At 39.3% G+C, this 16,622-nt stretch overlaps 1 protein-coding gene across 1 annotated transcript in view; it reads right to left on the minus strand.

The window, feature by feature from the left end:
- The window catches only part of Tango6 (transport and golgi organization 6), a 198,186-nt gene that overhangs the window by 117,485 nt on the left and 64,079 nt on the right, over positions 1–16,622 (minus strand). The window contains exons 5-6 of the mRNA XM_067151139.2: positions 6,423–6,653; positions 4,908–6,338 (exon numbers count right to left, since the gene is read on the minus strand). Coding sequence (XP_067007240.2) covers positions 4,908–6,338; positions 6,423–6,653 — 1,662 coding nt within the window. The remainder of the gene's footprint in view (positions 1–4,907; positions 6,339–6,422; positions 6,654–16,622) is intronic.

Consider the following 16,622-nt stretch of genomic DNA (forward strand, 5'->3'; position numbering starts at 1 on the left):
CTAAGGCGATACTTTGCATATGTGCTCAATTCTACATCTCATCAAGATTACGAATGATTTTAGAGTGTATCTACGCATTGCAGTGATAAGAAGAATATCATAAGACTACTTCTCCTCTACCACAACAACACTATGCATATATGCCCATTTCCACATCTCATCAAGACTGTGAATTTTGAATTGTATGTACTTTCTTGAACACTAGGAAGAATATTTTAAGACTTCTTCTTCTTCTTCTTCTTGTATATTCCCATTGCCAAGTGAACTAATTTCTTACAACAAATGTGTTTTCAGGAAATTCTATAAACAATTTTTCATAGTGTCAAACTTATAGGTTTTAAGACCATCTTTAAAACAATTGTGTTTCAAATACTTTGTTCTACACGCGATACAGCTGAAGATGACCTTTAAATAGGTCAAAACTAGTCCCATTAAATGTTTATTTAATAAACACTATTTAATTTGTATTGAAAAGGTGGAATAACTCACTTATTTTACATTAGTCATTACCGTACGCCTTGGTTGTTGAAGATGCTGTGGCTACAAGTTAAGCTCCTTTGATGTATAGAGTATTCATTCTCCTTGATATAACGTTGAGTTTCATTTCCTAAAATACATGATCATTAGCTTTTTCCAAATGGAAAGTTTCTGTTTTTTCAAGAATACAATGGAAACATTACACATTACAGAAAAAATGCATTATCCACAGACAAGAAATCTGTCATCATCCCCAAAATGCTATCAAGCCGATTGGTGATTCCAGCACTTTGCCCTAAATATATTCCATTGCTCTGCCGTTACAACATGCAATTTCTTCTCAATCACTAAAGTGAGATTGCTGGCTTCCTTGTTCTAGGAACTTAATGCCCCAGCGGCAAAGGCGGTTATGTCGATTTTAAAAAACATTTGAGCTGTTTATTAAGGGCTGCAGTTTCTGCCACAGAGCTTCAAGGCACCATGCAGATGCTATATGCAATCCTGCCATAGTGCCTATGCATGCAGCTTTCCACATCAATGATTCTCCTGTAATCAGTCCCAGCTCAAGTAGGATAACTGTCACTTCGGGCTCATTTAACTTTAGACTATAAACTCCACACATACAAAATGCATGCCATAGCCCACACTACAACAGTAGTCAAAAAAAAATTGAAATAGAAACAATATTTCTAAGAAGGAAAAAGGGTGATCTTATAGTGCCAACTTCTGTTGCAAAATTATAAGTATGTATATTCTGGTACTGAAGTTTACTAATAACAAATAATGTGGCAACATTATACATCTCATAAATGTGTGTTCCTATTTACACTGCATAACCAGTTTCATGCTAGGTTTGATTACTATATCAGTTCATAACAAACACAGTGGTCTTATATATATGACATAAACATGTCTTACAGCTCGAGGTCATCTGAAAATTTGTGTAACGTAACGAACAAATGAACAGAAGATGACACAAAAGGGGCAGGCATCACAAATACGAGTTTGCCGATTAGAAGAAAAATAAAATTCAGAGATACTGTGCAATGTCAAGCGGTTTATCTAGTTCTTCAATCATATTCCCCCAAAGTACAGTAAAACCTCGTTAATTCCAAGTCGTTGGGACTAAAACATCGGACTTCGAATTACGTGATTTTGAATTAACCGCCAATTCCTAATTCAGAAGTGCCAACCCTTGCCACATTACAAAATATTCTAAGCCCGTTACTGCAGGCAGTTAACCTTGATTCACAGATTTAAACCTTTCAAATGCCATGGAAAAAAACACTACTGTATTTCCAAAATGTATACAAGAGGGTGCATTTACAGTATTCAAATAATGCACTTGGATAACTCACTGACGAACATAACCTCACACAACGAAAGAAAGAAAACAAAAAAAGCACTATTCAAAGGCGAGGAGAAATCTATGCTGGCTCTCATGTGCAAGTGCTTTATTCATTGGATTACTGTACTGTATGCATCTTAGATGCCTTGTACTTACACAGAAAGTACCCAATGCCCTTAAAACATTGTGGCTAATCGAACTTTCTTATGACTCTATCCTTATACGATTTCCCGCCATGGCACTTCTCTCGTACTTCAGAAATGCACAAACTTGCCGCATCACAAAGTATTCTAAGACCCATTAATGCATGCAATCACCTGAATTCACAGTTGAAACCTTTCAAATGCCATGGAAAAAACTATTTCCAAAATGTATCCAACAAGGTGCATTTACAATGTTCAAATAATGCACTTGGATAAAGCACTGACAAACATAACCTCAAGCAACGAAAGGAAAAAAAAAAAAATCACAATTCAAAGACGAGGATAAATTATGCTGGTTCCCCTGTGCAAAAGCATTATTTTTTTAATTACTGTACTGTTTGCATTTTGAGATGCCTCATACTTGTACGGAAAGTGCCTGACGCCCTTAAAACATTGTGGCTTATCAAACTTTCCTAAGACGAGGGGATAAAGTTTCTTGATTTTGTGTGCATTGCAACACAGTACGAGCCCCACCCTTGTACGATTCCCTGGCTGGCACTTTCTCCTTTAAAACCATAAGACCGTTTGGGCTCGGCATTAAAAGAAAGCAATGCAGTTTCATCGGCAATGACAATATTGTTCGGTGCCTACGAATTGATTATATGAGCCATGCTTTTTCGTCAACTGTCGGCACCGCCAGTGTTCGCGGATTCTGTTCTTCCGCACACTGCCTGCTGCGCGATATTACGGCGTTCCTTAAAAGGGTGAATTCAAAAGAATTCAGATTTCATTGAACTTAACAATTATGAAGCACACTGTACACACACCTAAGTGAGTGGAAGTGCGGAAAGCTACTCCTCCACGTTCCGAAACGCGTTTTATCATGACGCGGATAAATTTTGGATTTAAATTACTCTGTAACATACTATTGTTTTAAAATATAAAGGCAGTTTCGAATTAAAAGTCTGAATTTCGGTAATAGGGCCGACATTGTACTTCAAAATACGAATTATCCATATTTCGAATTAAACAACCAAATAACATGCAAAACCGTACCTCACATTTCCGGGAAGGAGACCTTCTTGGAATTAACCGATTTCGAATTATCAAGTTCTGTACATGGTAGAGTACCAGCTCCTTAAAATACAGAGTGGCCAGAAAGTCCCAGTACACCTGCCCAAATGCATTTTGTGGAGCATCATAAGCATCAGTAAGTCGTCATTCGAAATATATCGGCACTGCCATACCTTCTCCTTAATGAAGCTCCACAATGCATTATCTGGAGTGGTGCAGTCTGGGCTGTGTGGGGACCAAGGCAACAGTGCAGGTGGTTTTCATCTCCACATTCAATCCAATAAAGTGGAAATGTTTCATTGAGCCAATAACAGATGGCAACTGTAAAGTGTGTAAGCACACCATCTTGTTGCAGCCAGGCAGTGTTGAGAATACCAGCCACTTGCAGCTGAGTATGTAATCAGTTATTCAAAATGCCGAGATCGGACACTTGATTTACCGGTCCATTAAAGGAATAAGGGAAAAACAGATGGTCTGAATTAAAGCATCCCTACATCACATGTGGAGGATTATGTTCCATTTCTTTATAAACGTGGGGATTTTCTGCAACCCCGAAGATGATCCAATTTCTTGAACAACGTAATACCAATATAGTTGGTCCGTTATTGGACGTTACAAATTTTCCAGCTAACTCATTCTTGGTTGCCAGCATTTCGCCCCAGTGTGCTAAGTTGGGCTCATCAGCAGGTAAAAAGCACACCTACCAAGACACATGGCTCTAGCATACCGTGCATACCAGGAATGAGTAAGCTGGAAAATTTGTAATGTCCAATAATGGACCAACTATATTGGTATTATAAATTTTCTCATTCAGAACAAATATTTCAGGTTCCCTATGGGAATCAACATCTTTATCTTCTTGAATAGCAGTAAATGGGACATCTGTCAATAAAGGGGATGTCCTTCCGCCTTGCCAGTGTTGGAAATGTTTGTAATAACAAAGAACATTCTGTCTGGTGCTTGCCCGAATCCTTATCTAATAATTCACAGTCGCAGGCTGGAAAGGTTTCAATTTCAAGTCGTCCTTTTCACATGGTTGCGATAGTTGATCTAGAACTTTCAATGTTTCCTTACCAATTTCATACCCAATCTCGCCAGAGACAGAGTGATGGCAGCTACAGTTTCCTGTTGAGCTGAAGGTCTCCCACTTTGTTGCAAGTTTAACAGCTCCAGTGCTGAAAGCTTCCCCACACACTTCAACAAATTACCTCTCATCGATGGTGCCTTACAAAAACAGGAGCCCGAAAATCGTCCATGATGTCCCTCAAGCATTTGCCAGTACATGGCCACCCGTAGACCCATACTGTAGCAACATGTCTTTCCTCCACTTCGAATTATTATTGACAAGCCATGTGCGTTGTTATTTGCCATCAGCAGGAATCCGAGTATTACCTGCATAATTATCATGCAAATGTTTCTTTTGAAAAAGATAAAAGAATGATGTTGTAGAACTTTTCATCCACTCTGTAGTATACACTAGTATGCAATGATAAGTGGAACACACCCTATGGGTTTTAAGTAGAAATGTGAGAAGAGTTGGATCTGTAAGTAATTAGGGATGGACCACATTAATCTCTCTCCCTTCCCATTTGCTTTCCTTGGCCTTGAAATCTATTAATATTTTTAAAATTATTATCATGTAAAAACCAATAGGATCTCTGGTATCTAGTAATTAGAGCCCTAATGCATGAATCTTGAACAACAGTTGAAAGGGAACTTAACTGGATAAGGAAGTCGAGGGAGAGAGGAGTGGAAGAGTGACTTAGTATCATTCTCCCTACCTAATTGGTTACCTTCATATTTGACAGTAATCTGCCTTACTTTGTAATTACCTTAAGGAATTTATAGACTTTAAATTAGCTTACCTGAAAAATCTTAAAAATAAGATTTTTGTTCGCTTTTGCTTCCTCATCACCACTCATGATGAGCCTGGCCAATTCAACAAGGCCATGACCATGGACAGGAACAAGTGGATCACACACATCCAGTACAGCTTGTTTATATGGGTTCAAATCCTTGAAATACTCCTTAACAGTTTTGTTCAGTTCTTCATCCTCCATAGGATAGTCTTCACTCACTACAGGTGTAGCACCACCTTTTTTCTTTTTTTCCCTCTTCTTACTTTTAACAGGCTTCTTCTTCTCCTCTTCTCCAACAGTACTCTCACGAATCAAGCCTCGCGTCACAATGGTGTTGTACACCTGACTGGCCAACATCTGCAGTTCCTCATGAGCCACGTTGTCACGGATCATTTTCAGGGGCTCCAATATGCCCTCAAATTTCTTCCAGTCAATAGGCTTACCTTTTAGACCAGGATCATTGAGAGCAGCACCCAGAGTCATCACTACCATGATGAGGTTCTGCATCACCTCTCCCCCCCGACTAACATCCATATTATGACCAGACAGAAACTTGAAGTCTCTCTCTAGGACATAGAGAAAATAATCCATGAGATAGTTAGGGTCCGAGTTGATGCGTTCAACAACGTAGGGGCTCTCTGAGAGTGCACTGAGCAGCTTCACAGACACGAAGTGTCGCAGTTTACATCCTGCGATAGTTGGTTCTTCCTCCAGCTCTAAGAGTTCATCACTCGACATTTGTTTTGCTTCCCCTTCTTTAGGATCTCCACAGAGAACATGTAGGAGAGTCATAAAGAGGTTGGTAGTTACAGTTCCATCTTTATCGCCAGCCTTCAACAATTGTAACAAACAACTACCTGCCTCTTCTGAATTCTGTAGCCTTGACAGAGGAGGAGGATCCATTTCCTTCCTCAATTGGGCTTGAACACCACCACTCTCTCCAAACACAAACTCAACCTTGTCACTCATAGTCAACATTCCCTGAGTCATGTCACCAAAGAGAAATGTTTTGAAAGCATAGCCCATAATATCAGGTTGTAAACTGCTGAGGAATTTCATCAATAAATCTTCAACTTTGATCTTGAGGTGTGACACACTATTACAAATTTTATAATAAAGGTTGAACAACACTGGTGTGACGGCCAGGAACAAAACGGATGGAAGAGCAGGCTCCTTGCCATTGAGTCCTACAAACAGCCTATGCATATTGATGATACACAATGACAGTTCCTCTTCTGACACAATAATAGAGCCCGAGTCTGCATCCTGCTTGTTGGGCAAATAACAACAGTTACGGAGAGAACTCATGAGTACATCTGCTACAAAGTGGGTCACAAGAAGAGGATCTCGCTTGTAAAGCACCTCAATGCACTTCACTGCAACCTGGACTTGTAGCTGTGTGTAAGTATTCTCACCCATCAACAGAATCTCCATGATCTGAAATAAAACATACAATGAGAGTAGTAAACAACAACAACAACAACAACAACACTTAGGAACTCATGATAAGCCCTGCCCTACCTGAGTACAAATGTTCTTGTTATACTGGTCAGGGTTAGATGTATGGACTGTGGTAATGAGATTTACCACAGTCTCCAGTTTGGTCCAGTCTTTGCCAGAGTCATGACTTGAATCACAGATTGCCCGCACCAGGGCACTCACTCCCCTCGGCCTCATAAGGCAGTGGATCAGAAGCTGAATACAGGCTTTCTTCAGCCATGCTGGGGGGCTAGCTCGAGAGCAACTCTGCAGCTGAAATTACAATGAAACGTTTTACTTGTCATTCTTCCAATAGCTTCCCTTACAAAAGGTTTGCTGTTAATTTCACTAAGATGTACATAATAATGAAGACTATTAAAAGTATCCAAAGATAAAGTCGAAACCCCTTGTCTTCACAGATGTGTGGTAGTATGGGAGAACACACAAGCTGAAAAGTAGTAGAAGTTAAACATCTGGAATAAGAAGTTCAAAGAACTCAATGTAAAAATAAGCCATTCCAAAAAAGTGGTGATGTCAGTTCACACAGAAGAAAGGACAAGAGAATAAGGCTGGAAGAACATAATTTCATATACCGGGACAGTACGGTAAAATAAAACAACCAATCAAAAGCAAAGTCCAAACGAGGAGCAATACAAGAAAGAAAACTCCTACTGAATGCTATACAGTATCACCCCACTTTTACATTCCCATGTAGAACATTTTCCCCATCATTTACAACATTTTTTTTATTGGTCTCCTCAGAATTCCCATCTTTACAGTGTATTAAAATCATCAAATTTACGTCTGCAACATTTTATGCTACTGCCATTTACGCCACATCAGGCTGTTTGTGAGGGGGAAAACTCGAAATAACAGTGTAGCAACTAACCTAAAATGCTTTGAGTAAACAGCTGTTAAAGTTATTGTTTCTGATTTGTCGCATTTATTTTTATTCGGTGTCAGAGTCGAGCAGCCAAAGTCATTTGCTGCAATCCCGTTATAGCGTTGTTTATGTTCATATATAGTTGTTAATCCTTCTTTGTCATTGCTTTCTTGCCGGTGTTTGCTTTTCTGGATAATAAAGGAAAAACATCAAGTGCTTCAAAATGAGAGCAAAAATACAAAAAAAACAAATATGCATTGTGCTCCAAATACGAGGAATTGGAAAAGAAAATTACTAAGATGTTGGTCTGAAACTTCAAGAGTCGCAGGCATTCCAACTGATGGTGTGCTCTTAACTCCTACGTACCCATAAGCAGACTCATATGCGCTCGAGCGGCTGTGCCAGGACTCCACAAGCGGCCTGATACGCCGGGGTGCAAGGTCGCATATTGGAGAAGTTTGTGACATCTGTTGGCCTTTTTTGGAAACATTTCTACTTGAAATCTGTTCTTGGTGTCTCAAAGTATCACCAGAGTGCTCTGATATGCCTCTTTGGCAAAGAGAATTGATTAAAATATTGATCGAGAAATCAGTATTCTGTTGTTGACAAGATGGCTGGGGAGAAAGTTGCTAGCTCGCGCGTTCTGCTCAGTAATGATACAGATGGTGATTCCCATAGGGAATCTGAAATATTTGTCCCGAATGAGTAAATTTATAATACCAACATAAATGGTCCGTTATTGGACATTATAAATTTTCCAGCTAACTCATTCCCTGGAGAAAAATTTATTATGTCCAATAATGGACCAATTTTATTGGTATTATAAATTTACGCATTCGGGACAAATATTTCAGATTCCCTATGGGATTCAACATCTGTATCATCTGATGGCCAAGCAGGCATCAATTTTTGGTAATGAGATAAAGTTTCTCATAGTGCACTGGCACTGCTGGTGGCTCTAAGTAGCCTACGCAGTGGCCTCCACGGTATGCACTAGCCAGCGTCTTGGTAGGTGTGCTAGGTACCAACTGATGAGCCCAACCTAGCACACGGGAGCGAAACGCTGGCAACCAGGAATGAGTTAGCTGGAAAATTTATAATGTCCAATAACAGACCATTTATATTGGTATTATATGCTCAGTTATAGTGCAATTCAAAGCTTACTTGATGTTTTAGGCTCTGATTTCAGCAGTGATAGTGAGGAAGAAGTTATTAGTGAACCTGTGCATTAATGAACACGAAATGTAACACCAGAGATCTTTCATGTAGTAATATCGTACGACATGGAATTCCGAATGGACTTTCTCCCGCGCTTCAAGATCCGATTACAACTGCCGGATTTGAACCTACGATCTTCATACCTGGATGCGAACACTTTCCCACTGATCCTCAGACTGAATCTTAATAATAATAACAATAATAATAATAATAATATACCGAGTGAGACATACAGCTGTAAGTTCGTATTTGGGAGATAGTAGGTTTGAATCTCATCATTCGCTGCCTCGTGAATGGTTTCCCATTATTTCCAAATCAGGCAAATGTTAGGCTCGAGTCGTTTAATTAAGGCCATACCACACACTAAAGAACTTCCTAAGGCAAGATAATGAAAAATTTAAGTTTTCAAAGGGATATTTTATGTGTTATATTTCTGTATTGTTCTGTTTTTTGTGTCATGAACAATAGAGTGGAATTTCTCAATAATATAAAGCAGGTCCTGTGATAATATATGAAGTCGATCACCCACTATACTGTTTTAACCGAAACTTTCAACACCAAGGTTGCATACTAAAAAGTTGGCGGATTCCTAGCAATGTCAGCGCACAGGGCAGGTGGGTGCATATGGGTTAAGGGAAAAGGCATGTAATGTGGCAAACATTGAAGGCATTGTAAATTTCAAAGCGTCCAATGGCCGGATCGACAGATTTAGGAAAAGGTATAACATAACCTATAAAACTGTTTGTGGGGAAACAAATGCAGTTTGTCATGAAACTGTGGAATAGTGGATCAATGGAAGACTGCAGGACCTGACAAATACAAATCCAGGAGCATTTTAACCTAGAAGAAACTGGACTGTTTTTTTGGGTGTGTTTTCCAGCAAGATTTTGACATTCAAAGGGGATAAATGCCTTGGTGGGAAACACAGCAAAATGAGGCTCGCAGTGGAGCCAATCCTGACAGCTCTGAGAAGCTCCACCCCTTTGTGATAGGAAAACTTAAAACACCTCGTTGCTTCAAGCATGTACAATCATTATCAACTGTCTATAATGCCAACCTTAAAACTTGAATGGCCTCAGATCTTTTTCGACAGCAGTTGGCTGCTATGGATGCAAAAATGGGTGCACAAAACAGCAAGATCCTTCCTTTCATCGACAACAGCCCTGCACATCCCATGGATGTTTATTTGAGGAATTTCAGTTATAATTTCTGCCTGGTAACTCCATAACAAAGCAGGGATTTAGGGTGTCACACACTCTACTGTATAGGAAGAGCCTGGTGCAGCGTATTTGATTCCTTATGGATGTTGGAAAGGACCCATCATCATTTAAGGTTTCAATCTTGGATGCGCTTCACTTCAATGTGAAGTCTTTGGAAGGCTGTAAAGCAGAGTACCATCTCAAACTGTTTCTTGAAAACAGGATTCTTCAGGAATCATCCTGACTCTCAGCAGCCAGCAGAAGGAGAAGAAAGCCTGCTTCCTGATGTACCATAACGTGGGGCAATACAGATACAACTGGGCAGCATCGATCATTCAGTCTTCCCACGAAACTGTGACAGCAATGAATCCACAGTGTGGCGTATAAACAAAGGGAACATTATAGGCTAGCTGAATGAGTGCTAAGAATGTGTACAGTTCTTTGTCTACAATTCACTAGGTGAGGTGTTAAAGAAGTGAATTAATTAAATCATCGTTGTCATCAGAAACTTAAGTTTCAGAACATCACATACCAAACACAATCTGTAAATTGATACTGTAATCCTATCAACGACCATTTGGTATCATATAAAGCTTTTGCGCTAGTTTCTAAATTATACTGCTTCAAATTTACAGCTGTTTATAAATGAAGTTGTCTTGTTGTGGGGTAATACCAATCCTGGTGAGGAAATGTGAAGAAACTCGGACCTGAAGCAAGGTGTAGATATAACCCTATCTCCTTAAAGAGTGCAGTAAAAGCTGTCCATCAGGGTAAACTGAGTATCCGGAAAGCATGTGAACAGTGTGCTATACCATACACAACACTTAATGATAAATTAAAGAATAGATATTCACACAAGGTGGGTGCACCGACAGTATTAACCAGGGAGGAGGAAAACACTCTTGTCAAAGGGATGCTGCTATGTGCTAGATGAGGTTTTCCTGCTGAGAAGTAACAATATGCATAATATCAACCTGAGCCATTTGAATCATGCTGGTAATGTTGAGAAAAGGTTTGCGGGTAACAACTGTGGGGTAGAATGGATTAGTGGGTTCCTAAAGAGGAATCACAAACTCACGGTTAGAATGGGGGAGAACACCAAAAGACCAAGCGCAGCTGTTACACGATATAGGCTTATATCATCATCATCAATGTCCCACTCCAGTCACCCGGGTGTGGTTAACAAGCCTCCTCCACTCCTTTCTGTCCTTCCACTTTTCCTGCTCCATTATTTCCGCCACATCCAATCCAGCTTCTCTAATGTCCTTCAAAATCTGAACAATCCACCTTCTTCTCGGTCTTCCAACTGGTCTCTTTCCCTTAAATTCTCTTTCCAATTCCCTTCTTGCTACCCGTTCCTTTCCTATTCGTTTTACATGTCTGAACCCATCTCAGTCTTGCTTTCTGTATGTTCTGTACTAACAGTTCTATATTTAGCTCTTCTCTGATTTTAATATTTTGAATTCTATCTCTTCTTGTCTTCTTAACCGATGTTCTTAAAAATTTCATTTCTACTGCTTGGATCTTACTATCTTGTCTCTTAATAGTTACCAGCATTTCTAGTTCGTACGTTACATTTGGCATGAAATACTGTTTATATAATGTTAATTTCGTTCTCTTGGGTACGTTGTCATCCCATAAAAGCTCTCTGACTTGATAAAATGTTGTACCTTTACTTAGTCTCTTATTAACTTCAGGGTTGATTTCATTACTTCCATTAATATTGCTACCCAGATATGTAAACTGTTCTACATTCTCTAACAGTTCTCCGTCTATGTTCACTTGGCCTCTCTTTTCCTCTTTTCCACAGTGCATGACTACAGTTTTCTTTTTACTAATTACCATTCCAAATTCGTTCAGATTTTCATTCCAAATGTCAAGTCTCCTTTGTACTTCCTTTTCTCCCTTTCCCCAAATCACCACATCATTTGCAAATACCAAAGCATTCACTTCATCACTAGTGATACTCTGTTTTACAAGTTTCATGATTTCATCCACCAATATAATAAACAATAATGGCAACAGTGCACTTCCTTGCCTGAGACCTTTTTTTGTATATAAAATGTTTCACAGAGTCACCACTTCCCACTTGTACACTGCTTTTACTCTCATAATACAACATTTTTATCTTGTTAATGATTTTGGTACATTCCTTTTCAGTAGGCATTCCCATACATGTTTTCTCTTAACTGTATCATAAGCTTTTTCCAAATCCAAAAATACAAATATGATGTCCTTGTTCCTTTCCAGATGTTTTTTCACTATCGTTCGCACTGTAAATATCAAGTCTATTGTTGATCTATTTGGTCTAAAGCCATATTGTTCTTCCTCTGTGTTTCTATTACACTGTATAACAACAACAAAAAAGACTTGCCAGGAAGTAATTGTCTGATGGCAAAAATCCGTGGATGTGAGGAACAGACATAGAAAAACAAACAATCAAAAGTGCAGAACAATCGAATGATTTATTGCAGAGTTAGAGCATTACAAATTGAGGACATCAATAAGGTGTTGGTCCAACCCTGGCCTGGACGCAAGTTGTCATTCGACGTGGCATAGACTGATAAAGTTCCCGGATGGTATCCTGCGGAATTTCATGCCAAATGGTTTCCAACTGTTGGGCTAAATCGGCAGCATTCCGGAATATGCGCAATTGCCTTCCTATGACATCCCAAATGTGCTCTATGGGGAAGAGATCCGGCGACCGAGCTGGCCAAGGAAGGATAGGCAAGCTTGAAGACAGTTCATAGCAACACGGTAACACAACCGGCCATAGAATGTCATCAACATACCGCTGTGCTGTCAGTGTGCCAGGAATGACTACCAGAGGGGTCCGGCTAGCAGAGGAGATGGCACCCCAGACCATCACCCCCTATTGTGGGGCTGTGTGGCGTGCGATAGTCAAGGCAGGATCTCCACGCTGGCCTGGACGTCACCAAACAAGTCTGTGGTTGTCGCCAGGGCACCGTTGGAAATGGGACTCGTCACTAAAGACTATATGTCGCGAGTCAGCGCAGTTCTACGTTGCTCAAGCGCGGCACCACTGTAATGTGGCTTGACGGTGAACAGGTGTGCCTGGTAAGCGGCGGAACGGGTGGCGCGTGCGCAAATTCCTCTCGCTCAGGCATCGTTGATAATGACGACTACGGTGCTGTGATAGCTGTTCTGACAATCGCTCTGTCTGCCCATGTGTTGTGGCCCTCGGTCGACCACTGCTGTCCTGACGCCTGCCGTTGCTGACCCACATTTGCCAGCAGCGTCTCATCGCCGCATCACTTTGACCCAAATGTCCAGCGACAGCTCGATTCGACCAACCAGCTTCTTTCAATCCGATCACACGACCTCTTTCAAACTCTGACATCTGCTCGTAATGAGCACGAATCATTCGGTGTGGCATTCTTACAGCCGACGTTAAGATATCGCAGTCGAATGCAACAGCTACTTTGAGCATACGCTTCAGAATCGTGCCCTACATACACCTGATGCACGCGCAGTTCGGATGCGTGGGAGTTCCCGCTATTCATTCATTGGACACGAAACTTGAATTATTTGCATGTTCGGTCTGAATGTCTTTGCATACCTAATTTCCTTACAATCGGACAACGCCTTCCCGATGCATCTTTTTTTAGAATTATAAATATATCCCTCAGTCTTTTGTCTATGACTTTCTCCATTATTTTTAGCCCATGTGATAATAGGGTTATACCTCTATAATTTTCACATTTCTTCCAATTTCCTTTTTTGAACAGTGGTACAATGCTTCCTTGTTGCCAATCTTCAGGTATCCTTTCATCCTTCCATATGGCATTGAGGGCTCTGTGTAGCCACTGTAGTCCAATGCTTCCTGCTGCCTGAATCATATCAGCATTGAATTCGTCTTTTCCACTGGCTTTACTTTTGGTCATTGCTTTCACAGCCCTTTCAAGTTCCAACCATGTTATCAGGTTCTCTTCTTTTTCTCCATCTATTATTTCCATTTTCTTATCTTTTCCTTCCTTCGAGGAGTCATCCATCCTCATTATAACGTTTTTCAAAATATTTTGCCATCACCTTCTGAAGACCCTTTTCGTCCTGTGAAGTTTTGTCGTGTGATACGGTAGCCTCTGTCTGGATTAGGAACATAATCGCATGAAATTGACTAGCGTGGTGCATATTAATCTTGAGATAGCTTACTTACGGATACGGAAAAACTAATGAAGGCAAAGTTAAAATCTTCCAGAAAGTGGACTGGCATCCGCATCTTCAAGCACGGAGAGGTCGCGAATGTTGAACTCGCACCTTCGAGTTTAGGCTCGATCATTCGACTATAGGTCGAAGTTTTCAAAATGGTGGTCAACGTCAATCCTCCTGCTTCCTCCTGGTCGCACATGGACGAGTGTAACCTCCAATTCATTGTCTAAGAGTGCGACCAGAAAATAATGTTTAATAGCCCACTGCTCCAAAACAAAAGGCTTCTACTAACATTTGTTTTAGAAAGAGAGTGTGAGATCAGCAATAATACTTGGATATTTTTATTGGCCCCCGTGCATTGTTTTCATATTTGTTGTTTGATATTTTTCAAAACCTTTCAGTGCACTTATTTGATAAGCCCCAGCAGAAAAGATTTTCATATTTGATCTCTCATGTTTTTCACATATTTTAATACTTTCCTCTCATTTTAAGAAATGTTACAGTATATATAGTTTTCACTGTACATGACGATACATGACGTAAATGCCCTCATGTCGAAAAAAATCGTATCTAGTGTTCCCATCTCTCTGATGGCTAGTTTTTATTCGTATATTCAGTAGTAAGTTTTCTTGCTTAAAATGTTCATTTTTCTTGTCCCTTGCAGAAACGTCTTAACAAGGTTGTACTGCATATATTTTCGTTCATGTTGTGTGTCGTGAATCACCTTTTTTGTACTCATAACAATTTGGCACCAATGTCTGACTTCCAGTTAAGTGTCAAGTCAAAACTCATAGAAACGGAACTATAATAGTCCATAACTTGGTTAGAACAGTCTTACTAAATTAGTTGGAAAATATGTGTACAGACATTTTAATCCTCTGTGCAATAGTATCAATTTTATTATTTTTAATATTTTACATGATCATTTTTGTTTTAGGTTTATATGTTAAATCTTTAAAAAAAGTAAAACTATGATCAGCACTATAGATATGCTAATCAAATACCGATAAACAAGCAAAACAAATGACTGACCGGAATCACCCCACTCCATGGCGTAACACCGATCATCCAATTTTCTTTTTTTCTTTTTGCAATATTTTCAATTACTTCACATTCATTGTTACATCAAATAAATGCTAACGAATGATAAATCATATATATTTAATTTCAAAAGTACTACTTAAAAACACAGGATGTATACGAAAAGAAGAAAAGAAAAAAATGATCGGCATTACCCCATTTAATAATAATATAAGAGAATTTATTGGACTCCAACCTATTCAATACATTACAGGATGTTAACATTTTTAGTTAAACATCGTTAAAATGGAGACATGTTACACCCTCCATGTGGGGCATCATCAGTCATATCAAAGCACCTCAAAATTAAACCAGACGTCTGGTTGGAAATTATGAACATAATATGTAAGAAAGAATACATTAAAAAACACGTACAAGGTCCTATCCTAAACGAAATAACAATAGAGTAGTTACACATAGTAAAATACGCTAGTGGTTTCTTAATATTAAAATGAGGCCATCATATGTACAGTATAACAATGAAAGTAATCAAAGTCTTGAGTTCGATGGTATTTCTACGTAGTATATACAAATGTTGGCAAAATAAAATACAATTTATAATTACTGTACTACCTCATGAATCCTAGGGTGAATTATTTTGGTTGGAGCCAAATTACAAATAGACAAATTGGAATGTTTTACCTCATCAATTTTAACAATTATAAATAAGTGTACAGTGTTAGTATTTAATAGAGAGTTATTGTAAGTGATTTTACATCATTGACAAACATTACAGCTTCGTGAAGTAATCCACTGTTACTCATGTTTAACAGACAACTGAAATGCTACGGTATGTCTGTCTCACTAATTAGCGCCTGTACTGTCATTTCCTTCTCAAGTTGACTATCTGAGCTCGACCTTATCAGTGACAATCCGAGTTATGAATAGAATGATGCAAGAAGGGAAGAAAATCCCCAGGTAACTTGTGAGTCAACAGTCTCTGGCAGCATTTCTGGGCAATTAGAATTCTCGGAATAGGTCTGTACACCACTAGGTAGAACTGCATTCCGATGTACCTCCTCTCCCCTTGCTCGCGAAATAGTACAAACATTCAAAAGGTATTTCCTTATGTCTGAAGAATGGTTTTAAAAGAAAGGATGACATGTGGTCCGGCGTAATAAATTGTCCGGCAACGTGTGAAGTGTCCGCTTAAGTCAAGTGGACAGGACAAATTACGATGTCCGCTGTCCGGAGTTTGAGGTGTCCGCTAAAATTAGGCCAATATTACACTTGTCTTAGGTAAAATAAAATTGGTTCCGAGGAAAATTGTCCGTATAGGGAGGTGTCCGCTGAATAAGCGTGTCCGTTAGGGCAGGTTCGACTGTACATATAATAGACCCTTAGTAATAAGTGACATTAATAGGATGAAGTAAAAATACAATGCTTAAAGGAATATAAACAAGTTATGTGCTTGTTGGTCAAAGTATAAAATGAAAGGGAAGATATTAACAAATGTTAAAATCCTGATCACTTTGGAATGGTTAAAAAGTCTCAAGCGTAGCACTGGTAAACACTAGGTGAAAATAACACACGGACATCTAAAAACTGACATAGGATGCAGTCCTTCCACAGAGTATTGATAATAAAGTAACAAATAGGTTTGATGGTGGCTTGTAACATACTCATAATAAGAAGCCATCATTTATGAGGTACTCAAAGAAGTGGATCATATTGCAGGCAAAGAGAAAGTGA

This window comes from Anabrus simplex, chromosome 7 (genome assembly GCF_040414725.1).
Source record: "Anabrus simplex isolate iqAnaSimp1 chromosome 7, ASM4041472v1, whole genome shotgun sequence".
NCBI lineage: Eukaryota > Metazoa > Arthropoda > Insecta > Orthoptera > Tettigoniidae > Anabrus > Anabrus simplex.